Source organism: Pogona vitticeps, chromosome 3 (assembly GCF_051106095.1).
Source record: "Pogona vitticeps strain Pit_001003342236 chromosome 3, PviZW2.1, whole genome shotgun sequence".
Taxonomy (NCBI): domain Eukaryota; kingdom Metazoa; phylum Chordata; class Lepidosauria; order Squamata; family Agamidae; genus Pogona; species Pogona vitticeps.
This window is the reverse complement of record NC_135785.1, coordinates 44,428,121-44,442,996: the sequence shown is the minus strand read 5'-3', so window position 1 is coordinate 44,442,996 and position 14,876 is coordinate 44,428,121. Positions and strand designations below refer to the sequence as shown.

The 14,876-nt window shown below is 40.3% G+C and overlaps 2 protein-coding genes across 3 annotated transcripts in view; both read left to right on the top strand.

The window, feature by feature from the left end:
* Positions 1-14,876, top strand: part of LOC144587851 (uncharacterized) — a 462,829-nt gene that overhangs the window by 183,807 nt on the left and 264,146 nt on the right. The window lies entirely within an intron of this gene.
* SLCO2A1 (solute carrier organic anion transporter family member 2A1) overlaps positions 1-14,876 on the top strand; it is a 77,520-nt gene that overhangs the window by 27,918 nt on the left and 34,726 nt on the right. For both annotated transcript variants that reach the window (XM_020786395.3, XM_078389286.1), the window contains one exon: positions 9,283-9,420. In XM_020786395.3, coding sequence (XP_020642054.3) covers positions 9,283-9,420 — 138 coding nt within the window. The remainder of the gene's footprint in view (positions 1-9,282; positions 9,421-14,876) is intronic.

Here is a 14,876-nt window from a genome sequence, read left to right as displayed (position 1 = left end):
TCCTCTGTTTCGTCTTGCTCTCTTCCACCTCCAGTGCCTCTCTTGGCGGCGGCTGCTCCATATATTCTTCCCTTATAGCCTTAAATGTGACCAGTCACTGCTCCTGTTCTCTCACTTTCTCTTCCCACAGTGACCAATTTGCACTTGCTAAATGTTTGTGCATGTTTTCTCGAGCCTGAAGACAAACATTGCACACACTTTGCACATCACCACCACAGAAGCGTCTCTTCCATACATGATCCCTGTTACATTTTTACTTTCTTTTTACTTTCTTGTGTTTGTTTGTGAGTGCCCTTTGCTTTGTCTTGTCTGCCTTGAATGATGTTAGGAAAGTCCATCAGTATATAACTTTGTGTCTTTGTCTTCCTGATCTTACTTTTCTTCCTCCACTAGATCATTTCCTTACTACTTGTCCCCTGTCAAGCCCCTGGTCCCTCATTCCCCTGGAATCTCATCACCGTCTCAGTTTTATTGGTCTGCTGTGCCATGTTAGGAGTTGACAAAAGGGCAAAAGTGGAGGTAGAAAGAAAACTAAAGGGATGTTGCTGCCCCTGTTATTTGGTGGCTGGGCTGGGGACAACCTTTGGAAGCCTGCAAAAACAGCTGTGAGGTGTATATAGACCTAAGACCTATGTGCCCATTGCTGCACTAAATTAAACAGGGGCATTTAGATGAGGAAATCATGCTTTGATTGCATTCCTGCACTGAGCAGGGGGTTGGACTTGATAGCCTTGTAGGCCCCTTCCAACTTCACTTTTCTATGATTCTGTGTCGACAACTCAATAGATCTTTGGAGGACAGATAAAATATAGATGTAAATTATATCATTGTAGAAAAGGACATTTTCTGTTATGCTGATTAGGGCTTTCTTTAAATGTCTCTTCAAAACTTCAAGGCCCTCAAAGTAGTTCCTTGCTGCTTTGAACCACCACCTCCCACCATTGTTCCTACAGCTTACTATGTACACTATACATTCCATGTCAGCAATTCCCTTTCTGCTACTTGAAACATTTAAGATGGAGAAATTATGGACCAAATAAGGATAACTGTCTCTGGGTTTCATTATTTTTCTTCCAAGATATTGAGGAAAAAAGTTTAGACAACACATGCATGAATTTCTGATGTATAAACCTCTACACAACTGCTTATAGAGATGGGTTTTTTGTGTGGTGTGTCAGTAAAATTAAGCCCAGAGATGCTTTTCCTTACCTTTCCAGCATCATGAACAGCTCATCATTCAGTTAACTCCACTCTTTCCTCCACATGAAGCAGCTCTGCTTCACCAGTTTTCTGATACTGGCAGTCAGCTAGATCAAGGTGGACAGTATGTGGCTAACACGCTGCATGCATGTGGACTGGCCACTGTTTGTGTAGAGTCCCTTGTGACTGAATTTTGAATAGTGTGGGAGTTGTTTTGTTTTTTTAAAGCTGCAATTTAGCTGTGAAACAAGTCGTTTGAGTAAGTGTGTGTTCCTTGTTTTTTAACTTCGTTAGTGCTCCTCAAAGTGTTCTGGAAACCCCAGAAACAGGCTCATCCTTCCCATGTGCTTTGTTTCTGACCAGCTGAGACTTTGGTCTTTCCCCCTCCACCCCTTTGGCAGCTTATTCATGTCAGTGCTATTCTTCTGGAGTTCAAAGAATCATCACTATGGATCTCAACCTGTAAACCTCTGCTTTTATCAAAAGCTTTGAAAAGGACCTGCTTCGATGGAAAATCAGTGACCTCAACCCTAACTTGTACGGGTTTCTTTACTCTTACTGAATTCTGTGTTTACTGTATGCATGAACTTTGGCTTGCTAGCCAGTGTTACAACAGGAGCACCAGCTGACCTCTGCCTAGCCTACCCAACTGTTAACAGCATGAGCTACGTACATTTCATAACAGATGTTTGAATGTAGTTGTAGAAAGGTAAACACGGTTGTTGGCTGCCTGAGTTATGTTACATAAGCCATAGGAGAAAGAGGTAAATACATGATGAAATAATATAGCTGATTTAAGTGAATTGGTATATAGCATGTTGTCTCTTTGTTGAGAACAGATTATGCTCTGATTTCTACATGTGATGTTTTATAATAGCCCAAATCAACAGGCTATTCTGTTGATTTTTCTGTTCTTTTTCTGTTTATCTTTCTTTGGGGCTGTTACGCCTGAAGATACAGCCTATGTGTATATTATTTTGACCCCATATATATATATGTAAGGGTGGCATGCTAAAATCGGTATATCTAAAACTCTCTTTAAATCCACAACATGCTTTATTAGGATGGAGCCAAAGTCACAGAATTCTGATCAAGGTTTTGATTCCTCCAAAAATCTTGATTGGGGTTCAGTATTAAGCACTGTTGGGGAAGATGGGAAGAAACAGGAAAAACCTGACTTGATGTTGAGCCATAGAACATGAAAGGTTGTATTGGCCACAGCGTTATGTGAACTAAAGGAAGAACAGAGTTTTTTTGAATACAATTGGAATTTCTGAGCCCGCTTAGGATTCTGGGAGTTGTAGCCTAACAAAGTAACTTCTCCTTGTTCAGAAAGGGATATCAGATATTACTGGAGTTCACTGCCCTAGATGGATTTAGTCATATAGGTGCTTTGCAGGTTTCAAGTTACCCTAGTGATCCTGGGCCAAGAAAAATACTATGGCTGGTTCTGTATTTTTTTGAAATATAAAATACAGCAGTTGTTCAAATTTATTTCTATCACTGTTAACCTGTATTTGTGATTGTAAATATGGACCCAGAAGTCCTCCTTCATGGTCTCTGTAAATCACACATGAGTGTTGAGTGGTTTGTGTGGGGGGGGGTGTTGGTCCTGAAAATCCAGATCAATAGAAGCTGGGGTGGGGAGAGTCTGTATGAGTAACTTCTCCCATTTTAAAAGTAAAATGTGGCTTGGAAAGAAGGTGAATAGCTTATATAAACAGTTTACATGCATGATCATTCAGGCATTCTTAAAATAAACATCCAGGTGATTAACAGGTGACTAAAGAAAACAAAGATATATGTATCAGGTAGTGTATGTGTGTGCGCCTCAGTGCTTGAGTCTCTTGTGCAGCATTCCTGAAGAAGATGAAGATGATAGTGGTGTTGCTTGGAGGTCTGATTCCCTGTTACAGAGAGAGCAGAGCAACTTTACTGATGGTCCTATAGCACTTCTTTCTTGGGTGGCTTCTGGATTTCCTGAGTTGAGATGAAGTATGTAGCCTTATGGGCATTGTCTGTTTTGACAAGCAACACAATGGCTGAAGTGATTAGTTCTCAGATCTTGGAATTGGCAGCCCTGCAAGTATACTCTGTCATGTATTCAGAATATTGTGGGAAAGCCACATATACAGGTATTATACAGTGACTTGGGTTGCTGGTGGAGAAAAACAAGTCTGTTGGAAATGTACCAGCCTGAATCAGCAGAAACTGATATCTTATCTTTCCTGAACTATTTGCAGTGGGACCTCTCGATGTATGTTGTCCAATGCCAAGAGAAATCTATTTTGTGGTGTGTTCAGTAAATAAATAAATATATACTTTATTGCTAGATGTAAGATAAAGGTCGAGCCCATGCTTGGTACCAGATCTTCCAGATCTTTGCCTTCACACGAAGATTATAAAGAATCGACCTCCTCCTTATTTCCCATAATTTTCTGATGATCCTCACCTCACTTACAGTTGTAAAGATGGATACTTGATCATGTCTGAACTAAAGAGAATTGTAATGTTTCGAGATGAGCATAAACTGCTGGTTTGGTGGTTCAACCCAGTTTGTTTACCACTGAAACAGGTTTGGCACACCACCCCCTCTGGCAGGCGCCTCCTTGGAAACAGTGTCCTGGCTTCCCTGCCTTGTCTCCTGCTTCTGAGTGGATGCCTGCTGGAGAGGGTGGGGTTGTAAATGGCCCCACCCAGTTCATTTACCACCACCTGTTGTGGTGGTAAATGAACAGGAATAAACTTCTGAATCTGCAATTTGTGCCCATCTCTAGTAAGGTTAAATCGATGAAATATTTTTCTTTTCTTTTTTTAGATCTCACAATGTCTTCTGCAACAAATTTTCTGAAATTGTGGACAGGGTTGCAACAGCCCCGTGAGTGACCAGTTGGTCATTCTTAATGCAGAGCTAGGTTGGCTACAAAAAGGGGATCATCTTTTTGGAAAATGATATACTGCGATATAAACGATTGTACTCTGTTTTATGAACTCCACGTATGTCTTGAATAATACTGGAAGAAAGGTGGGAGGTGGTATTCTCCATTATTTTAAAATAGTTTTTTAAAAAAAGAGAGAGAGAGAGAGAGAGCTTTGAAAAGATGGATGATTTCAACATTCAATGAGAAAAGACAATGCTGAGCAGGAAAACTGCCCTTTCGCTAGTGCAGTTTAGATCCTAGGCACAGAAGCAAGACTGATCTGTGAGCAGTTATGCAACTATGCTATTCTGGCCTAGATCCAGAGCTTGAAAATACCTTGATTTCCTTTTGAATATCTATTAGTCAGCTTACCAACACATCCCTTTCCTGTACGTTCTGGGCCAAGAATACAGTTCTGTACTGCCCTTATGTCCCTTCATGAATCATAGCATTCCTTTAGATGTAGCTCTGTTCATTTCTCTCTCTCTCTTCATTATATACCATTAGAAGAAGTCCTGTTTCTGCAGAAAAGTGGGAGCTAGCTAAATATAGATCAAATCAGTTAAGAGAGTTTCCTACCATGCCTCAGGATGTGGACAGTTTCCTTTCAGTTTAAGGCTGCTGTCTTTGTTCCTATTTAGCCAAAAAATTATCCTTACTGAACTTAATGGGACTTAGTAGACATATATTTATATACATATCCTATGATTGTGCTCGGTATGAGTGTTCAGCTGGAGAACCTTATTTTCTGCCTTTGGGGAATGTGCCAAAAGCACCACTGTGCCATTTAACAAGGGCAGTGCTAACCTTGAATTTAATAGTATGTGGAATACGTTTTTGGAATTCTTTAAAAAATATGTTTCTTTTTCTGTGTACTGTACTGTTTACTGTGTGACTCATTTTCACACCTCTCCTCCCCTCTGCTTTTTTGGCTTTCATTAGTTGAATATTGAACTGGATTAGCAGTTGTGGGAAAGAAAAGAATGTCCCAATAATGGCTATGGTTGAGGGCTGGTTTTCATTCCCATAGTATAAACAAGAATGTTGTGCTATTAAAGATATAAAAAAAGAGTATGAAGTTACATTTCACACAAAAATACAAACCAGAATTTTCAACATTGTTGATGGAACAGAGACAATAGAACCCAGGAATCTCTGTTCTTTATTACGCATAATGTTTAAAAGTTGCCTTTTATTATTGCTCCTTTAATAAAAACAAATGAGCAGCAATGAGGAGCTGAGGGATGGAATGTCAGTGAGAGAAAGGTCATGGTTCCCTAGGGGGCTCCCTTATGCCCTTGGGAAGCCTTTGCGAGCCTCAGGATGACCAGCAGCCCTGCTCCCAGTGGTGGCAATCCAGCCCCAACTTTTAACTTCCCTATCCCACGGAAGGTTCCCAGAGGCTTTCCCAGGGGAAAAAAGAGAGCCCCAGGGAGCCTCAGAAGCTGAAACAGGGGGATCAGAAACTTTAAATTAATATTATTTCTGGAACTTTGATGCAGTTTACCATGGCAGAATTGCACCAACATGATTTTGCCTATTGTAGCATTGGATACAACACTAGATCATAATGTAACGTTCCCATGTGTACAGTATTTGGAAAGGTGAGAATGCCTTTCCTATTGGCCAGGGTATTTTGAGATTGCTTGCTAGTGTAGAAAAGAGAGTCTTGTTTAGAAATCCTGTCTGCTTGAGTGGTTAATTAATTGATTGATATAGTGAACCCATACATATAGAAGGTTCACTGTATTGGTTAATTTAATAATTGTTATAATACATATGATTTCTGCGTTAGAAAGTGTTTTCAGCTTATAAGTACAGTACGCTGTTTCTCTTGCAGTACTTAGTAATGAACAGCCAATACACATCATATCATTGGATCATAACATCTTTTCAGCAGTCAGCTTTCACTTATGGAAGATGATTTCACTACTGCTACGACAACTACTACTCTTTAAATCTCAGAGTTGGTTTCCTTATAGACATTTCTAGAACTGAGTTTTGTTTTTGCTTTTTAAAAAAAAAACAGTTCTGGACTTAGCCAGTAAAATTACATAAGACCTAAAACTGCCCAGCCACAAGCTTTTAGGGCCATCAAAGCCTGGGAGTTAAGCAAAACCAAAAGGCAAGCTTTTTTGTACAGCTAAGCTTGTTTATGGCAGGGTGGGGAGGACAGGAAATCATCAACAGGTTTGCTTCATTAAACTCCAGTATTATTGAAACTGTAGAGATGTGAATTCTCCATGTTGCATTCTCACGTGTAAGAACAATGCAGTACACACACACACACACACACACAGGGGAGGAGATGGCAACAGGATGCACTATGGGAAGAAGACAGACTGGTGCAGGCAATGTTCTGCTAGGAAACCTTGGGTCCTGGCATTCATATGGATGTTACTTTGACATGTACCACCTACCTAGAGATTGTTGCAGACCACATACACCGCTTCATGGCAATGATGATTCATGATAGCAGTGGCCCCTCTCAGGAGGATAATGCATCCTGCCACACTCACAAAATTGTTCAGGAATGGTTTGTGGACCATGCCAAAGAGTTCAAAGTGTTGCCTTGGCCTCCAAATTCACCAGATCTCAATCTGATTGAGTATCTGTGGGACATACTGGAACACCAAATCTGATTCAAGGCACAACTTGCAGGACTTAAAGGATCTTCTGCTAATATATTGATGCCAGATATCACAGGACATATTCAGTGGTCTTGTGGAGCCCACGCCTCATCACATCAAAGGAGTTTTGGCAGCACAAGGGGGACCTACATGATATTAGACAGATGATTTAAATGTTGTGGCTGATCAGTGTATATCTGTCATTGTTAGCAGTCGCAGCTACTCCATCCCTGATGAATTTGTTCTTTCATCTTATAGTCCCTAAGTTCTGTTGTCACCAAGTTGTATCACTCATAGTGCAAACTTCGCTGAACTTTGTAGTAGCAAAAGCAGCCAGGGGAGCCCAAATATGACTGCTAGGAAACAAAAACATTCAAGGATCCTTAAAAGAGTTCCAAAAGTGTTCAGAGAAGTACTGAGAGAGAGAGAGAGAGAGAGAGAATCCAACAAACAAACAAGTCAAAATCCAAGCTGTCCTAATGAAGGATCATGCTCAGTAACCACAGATGCTCAACATGGGTGGGATGAGAATGAAAGATGGGTGGGGGTGGAGAGAGGGAGGATTTAATGGAGTATTCTGGAAAAAGGCATGGCTGGCTGAAACACTGAACAAGAGTATTCCATTCATCAACATATTGTTACAACCCCTCCCCTTCTGTCTAGTGCTAAATTCCCATCCTTGCTTGTTGTAACAAGCATCTATTTTATCTGAAAAGCGGGCAGAGAGGACGTCACCTGTGTGTCAAGCAGTAGCTGAACTAATAAGAATTGCTAGGAGACTGTCTTTGTCAGTCAGAAGGTTCTGTCTGCAGCAGTCACAATGTGTGCTCTGTCTAATGTTCACTCACTTGTGTAAACCTGTCAGTCAATCACATTTAAATTACAAAGGGAAGGGGATTTTCCCATCCTCTTTCTAATGCCAGTCACAATATTTGGATCTTTTCTGAATGCCATGAATCTCAATAGAGTGCAATGATCTTAGCCTTAAAAGCCAAATTCCTGAATTCACAGAAACCTTTCATTTCACTTTTGGGAAGTATTGAATCTTTGTACTTAAGTGAGAAAAAGTAATGAACTAATTGAACCAAAAACTTTCAAATGTTTTAAAATATTCCAATTCAAAAAAACAGCAAACACCCCCTTTGGCTTTCACATAGTTAAGTCAGTCATATTCTCATTTGTGAGTATGGTATTACCATACAATGCATCAATACCTTGGTAATATGAGGATGAACTGGGTCAAAGCTTGGAAAGGTGACTTTTTGGGCTATCTCCCCCAGAGTCATCCAAACAATACAGCCATGCTGGCTGAGAGATTCTGGGCCTTTTGGTTCAGAAACGTTACTTCCCTAGGCTTTGCTGAAACCTAATACAGTGGTGCCTCACACAACGATGTTAATTGGTTCCAAAAAAATCAACATTGTGTGAAACATCGTTCTGTGAAACACCATTTCCCATAGGAATGAATTGAAAACCGGTTAATCCGTTCCAATTGGAACAGATTGCCATCTTTAAGTGAAAAAACCCATAGGAAACATCGTTGAGTGAAACAATGTTTCCTCCATTGGAATGTATTGAAGCCGACTCAATACATTTCAATGGCTTTGTGAAGTCCTTTTTCGCTCCTGTAGAAGTGCCTTACAGTGTTTGGAACAGGTTTTAAATGCTTGCAATCGTTAGCCCACCTCCTGAACCCTATGCAAACTTAATTTGATGTTGTTCTGAGTCGTCCTTAATTTTTAGTGATTTTTTAAATTTTCTCTCATTGGAATGTATTGAACTTTCCGTCCAATGCATTCCAATGAGAGAAAATTCAAAAAATCACTAAAAATTAAGGACAACTCAGAACAACACCAAATTAAGTTTGCGTAGGGTTCAGGAGGTGGGCTAACGATTGCAAGCATTTAAAACCTGTTCCAAACATTGTAAGACCCTTAAAAATGAGCGAAAACGGAAGAGCTTCAAAAGCACTGAAGCCGGCTTCAGTGCTTTTGAAGTCTTTTCCGATGTCCCTTTTCGCTCATTTTTAAGTGTCTTACAATGTTTGGAACAGGTTTTAAATGCTTGCAATCGTTAGCCCACCTCCTGAACCCTATGCAAACTTAATTTGGTGTTGTTCTGAGTCGTCCTTAATTTTTGGTGATTTTTTGTTTTCCCTATTTAAATGCATTGAACTGTCCATTCAATTGATTTAAATGGGGAAAATAAAAAAATCACCAAAAATTAATGAAGAATCAGAACAAAACCAAATTAAGTTTGCACATGTTTCACAAGGTGCACTATGGAATCCAAGCATTTAAAACAGGTTTCAAACATTTTAAGACACTTTTAAATGAGCAAAAAGGGACATCGTTAAGTGAAATTCCCCCATAGAGAACATCGTTCAACGATGGGGGAAATTCCTCAAAAAAACCCATCGCTGTGTGAATTCATCGTTGTATGAAGCAATCGTTGTGCGAGGCACCACTGTATTGGTTATTCTTTGGGCTTCATTTGGCTGTACCCCTAACTCAGTATTTTTATGTTGATAGGTGTTTGTGGCCTGCCATAGTTTGCTACAGCTGGCCCAGCTCCTCTACAGTGCCTACTTCAAGAGCAGCCTGACAACCATTGAAAAACGCTTTGGACTCTCTAGTTTGTCCTCTGGCTTCATTTCCAGTTTGCATGAGGTAAGCACATTGGGGATGCTCAGTCAGGTTGAGGTGGGAAACACTCATTTTCTAAGCTTACTCTGGATGTCTGTGAACCTGTCCGGTATTCATGGCTTATGAAGCAGTGGGTGTGATCCCATGCTGAGGTGGAGTAGAGGGACTGGGTGACGGAGAGAGAATGAGCAGCTATCAGTGGCTAACTTATGATATAAGAGGAATTACAGGTTATTATGTCTTGACCCTGGAGGAGCATGCAGTTACAGTAACTGAAAGCCATAGTTGTTGCTATATTACATGCACAACCTCTACAGAGCACTCATATGTTTAACTCTCAGTTTCTCTATAAAATCTAACAGTACTTCTGCTTTTCCCTACTCCACTTCATTGATTCTTCTTGTTAGTGGAAATAGGCTAATCAAATAGGTAATATTGACTGAATATCTTCTTTGGATCATCTGTTCTCCTGCCATCTAATTATCCCCCTAAGAAAGGAGGAAAGGCTGAGCTACATTTCCGTGCCTCCTTACAAAAGGAGTCCTTCTACCCCCAAGGATCTAATAGGTAGTCACTTTCTGCCAGGCCCACAAAAGCACTGGTGTGTAATGCTATGTTACACATTAATGCTATATTAGAAGAAGGTACAACCCCCTAATTTGTTACAGCAGTGTGAGTCAGACCATTACAGCATCCCTTCCCTTTTCCATCATTTAAGACCAGTGCTTTACACGTGCTGATAGGCTTTATTATAGCAGCACCTTTTGTAGTTCCCCCATAATTAAGCATGTGTCAGTGCTTCCCATGAGAATTCCTTCTTCTCCAGGGAATGTCGTCATCATCATTTTGGTCTGGAACCCAGCCAGCTGCAGCAGTTTCACAGCTTGGCCTCTCCTTTTGCTCTGCTTCTCCGAATGCAGCCTCAGAATGCCGACCCTCCAACTCCAGTTGTTTCCTGGATTCTTTCTTAAATATTTTCCATAGACTCTGTTTGCAAAGACAGCATTACCCAGATTGTGTTTTGTCTTTCTCCCTGAGAAGACTGAAGTTGTCCCCAATACTGTCCTACATTATTTCTGTAGCTTAAAGCCTGATTAGAATTACTCAAACACATAGGACATGCCCACAGAGGGAGAACTGCAGCCACGGCCAAAATTCCATCCAACACCTCTAAATTCCTTCATTTTCAGTAAACTTAAACACATGATCATTTCCTTGAAACATAGACAAGGAGGAAGAGTGGCTTCGGTCAGAGTGAAACAGTATATTACAGATAACCAATTATTATAAGAGAAAATTATTTAACTGCTAAAATAATCTGATTATCATGCCAGAAACTTTCCTTATATTCTGTAGTTCGTTGATCTGTTTATTTTCTTTTGTTATTGGTCTTTGGGAGTTTAACAAAACAAAAGGAACTGATACATCCATGGAAGTCCAGATTATAAATGAGAGACAAAGTCTCAGGATGTAGAAAAGAGAATTGGGTTCTTTATTCTGTATTCTTTAAATGAGTAATTAAAAAGCTCTGGTTCTACGCATTTCGGCAAAGCCATCTTTAGGAGCAAGCTTCTTTATACACTCTGCACCTTTGTTTCATCTATACTAGCTCCAAAACATTTTCAATCAGTTCAATCGCCGAAATGCATTGAGCCAGAGCTTTTTAACTACCCATTTAAAGAATACAGAATAAATAACTCGATTCTGCTTTCTACATCCTGAGACTTCATTTCACATTTATAATCTGGATTTAGGAGTTTAACACAGATTTTGTTTGGAAATTTGATCAGCAGAAAGGTCTGCCTAAACTACCTTTCTGAAACACTAATATGATTTCAGATTTAGTAACAGATTATCCGTAACATATGGTTTGGTCCCCAGAGGCAAGAAACCCAAAGGAGATGTGTTAGAAGAAGGCCTGTAGAATTTTAGTATCCTGCTGAGGGTCAAGGAATGATTATGGTGATGATGAAATTCAGAGTCATAGCTGAGACATTTTTGCTGGTGTGGAAGATATGGATGCAAAATCAATAAAATGTAAATAGGAAGTATGAGAGATTAAGTGCCCCATCTGTCATAGGCTATTCCTTCTCTGACTGTTTATATCAATGGTTCCCAACCCTGGATCCCCAAATGTTGTTAGCCTGCAACTCACAACTCCTAGCCAGCAGAGCTAGTGGTGAAGGCTTCTGGGAGTTGCAGTCCAAGAACATCTGGTTCCCCAAGGTTGGGAACTGCTGGTTTATATGCTAGTCTACTCACCACTACCCAGCTGTCAACAGTAGGCTTTTCTTGGCTTTGGACTTCCCTGTGTGGTATTGTTTTCCAGTAGCTTGTAGTATAATATTTTTCTGGATTCCCTCAAGCAAATTTCAAGTTGGAACTTGGCCCTTCATGACTCAGAACCATTAATGGCTTTGATTGTAAGCTTGATTTTTGGCAAAGTGGTTGGAATCTGGCAAAAGGTGCTGTCAAATTCTATGAGTCTTAAAAGAGAAATCCCAAAACAGAAGTGTTTCAATTAGCAATGACACTGCTACACTTGCACAGGGTGTACTGTCACATGTAAACAGCACAGACACATTGGTGGAAACAAAATGTATGGTGCTGAAGTAAACATTAGATTCAAGGCCTGACTCGCACATAAAGGAAGAGTGGAATCCCCATCTGAGAGTCAATTATCTGTCAGGGTGAACAGCTTTGCCAGCCATAACACAACAAACAAAATGAATTCTGAAAGCCCCACATTCACTGAAAATAGCTCAGCTGTTTCAGCACAATTGCCCTATCTGTTTAAGTTTGTTTTCCATCCCATTCCATTCCCCAAGGGCTGTCCCAGAGAAATATTTCACAGTGGTTCGAGCAGCAGTGCCAGCCAATTTGAGGTGCTCAAGATCTGAAGTGTGTGAAAGAATTTGCAGTGAATGTTCTTTGGAATGTCTGGAGTTAACAGAGATAATGGGAGGTAGTGGATAACATTCATATGAAATCAAACCATCATGCTACTTTTTTTGCCATCCATATTTTGTGCTCAGAAATTCTGTAGAGAACTTCCAATCCAAATGTCAGAAAGTAGCTGAAACATACTCTGGTCCCCTTGAATATTCTGGCAAATCGCTGAAGCATGTTGTTTCCTTACTCAAAGGGATGAGGTGTAGTGATTGCCTAAATACTTTTTCAGCAAAAAGATGTCCTATCTTGGGAAAGCATCTTCCATAGTGTCTGCTTGTTCAAACCATGGTTAAGGGGAATGGGAAAGGTGAGGAGGGAGAGGGGCACATCAGATAAAAAAAATGGTCATGCTTTTGTTGGATAGAGCTTGCACAGTTCAGTACAGCGAAGAGTATAACTCCAGTCTTTAGAATGGCCTGCCTTACCACATCCCATCTGGTGGGAAATAGCAACAGAGTGGCAGGATAGGAACAGTGGGTCCCCAGATGTTCTTTGTCTGCAACTCCCAGAAGCCTTCATCATTTGTGCTGGCAAGGGCTTCTGAGATGCAGTACAAGAGTGTCTGGGGACCCAAAGTTGGGAATCACTGCACTAGAATGTGAACTGATAAGTAGGTCCTTCATCACATCTGAGAATGATTCTTGAGATGTTAACCACAGAACCCGGCATCTGCTTGGAGGCCAAAGATCCCTTATGAGGACTTTCCTTTGAGGCAGCAAGCAAGCCTAGCCTGCTTTTCATTAGAAGTAGATCCAGCCGAGTGCCCACAGTACCTTGAAGGATAGACAACTGGATTCCCTTCTCTCTCAAAAGCCTATAACTGTTTGTTCCACCCATTGTGGTGGACATGGGAACTTTCTAATTACTTTTAATGTGCCCCTCAAATGGTGCCTTTTTGTTTGGGAAGTCTCTTATTCCTTCAAAGGATAAGATGTCTGTTTTGTAGTGTCCTCTTCCAGATGTTTCACTCTGGTAATTTGTTCCAACCCTCACATTAAGTATGTTGTTGCCATCGTGTCCACATTAATCTGCTTTTCTTCCAGGGCATTTTTCATACTTCTGTAGAGAACTTCCATGGGCTCCCCTGCCTGATTTTTTCTGAGATTATAAATATTTTTTTCATCTGTTTGTTAGAGTGAATCCAAAAGCCATAAAATGGGGGAGAGAATGAGGAAACTTAGGTACAATTAAGATAATTTGAAATGTTGCATTTACCTCAAAGACTGAACCGGGCCAGTGTAATTGTAACTTTATGTAAGCCACACATTATGTTTAACAGTGACATATGAGATGTTTTGAGACAACAGGGTTTTTTTGGCTCATACCAAACTTCCAAATCCATATAATTTCAGTTACACAGATGCTAACATCCAGACTTTTAAAACAGACACCAGGAGAAAGATAATCTGAATCACATGTCCATTTTCTTTCACAACTCTGGCCATTCAAGAATGTTAAATCTGAATGCATTTTGAATAGGACGAAATATACATGGGGCAGATTCTTACTTAATGCCGGCCTGCAATTATTTGAATGAAATTGGCACAAAAGAATGCTAAATTCTTATGTAGTAATGTTCACTTTAAGGTGTCATTTATGCAACACACACACACACACACACACCCCTTCAAAATTCCACATTGGATAACAACAGGATCAAGGGATGAAATCTAAGATAAACTCTGTAAAATGAAACTTGCATTTCCACAGAGCAGGAAGCTTGCAGGCGCTTGCAGCTCTTCTAGCTCAAGTATACGTGTGTGTCACAAAAATGAAATAAATCTAAGGTCTCCAATCTTTTGCATTTCTCTAAGACATGCATGTCCTATGGTGATATTTCCCACCATTGTACAGATTTTTGATGTCATACTCCCAGATGTCTTTGAGCCTTTTTCTTCACTGCTTGATTCTCCCATTTTCCTTTAATGTTTACAGATCTAGCCCCTTATTAACAAATTCTGGAGAGCATTTGGAAAGAGGAGGTTGTCTTACCTAGAGTGGAATGGATGTCTTTGAATGATATACTGTAGAATCACATCATAACATGCATATTATTGAGTTGGGTATCTTCTCATCTCCATCATACATTTATTCTTATTCTTAGGAATGTATTTATGTGTTATGTTTTTCATCCACCCAATAACAACATTTCACAGGGTAGATGACAAAAAGCAAAAGGAACTATGCAATAAAAATGCAGTACTGTACAATGAAGACCAAGGCACAGGAAAACATCATGAAAGCCATGAAATCTAAAAATCTAAAGACATGAGAGAAAAATGTTTGAAAAGGAGAGCCAAGCTCCCTTTCCCCAACTCTGCAGTGACACCCCACATACACACCGTATAGAATTGTCCACCAGCAAAATGGTGGTGGGAAATCTCTGTCATGGTACTTCGGTGGCCTGTCCCAGGTTATTCCACTCTGTACCTCCATAAAGGAAAGATTCTGCAGTGGTGGTGAGTCTGGTCCAAAATGTGTGGCTGGCTGGAGTATCTTTCTTAGAGAGAAAGCTTGTGAACTGGAGC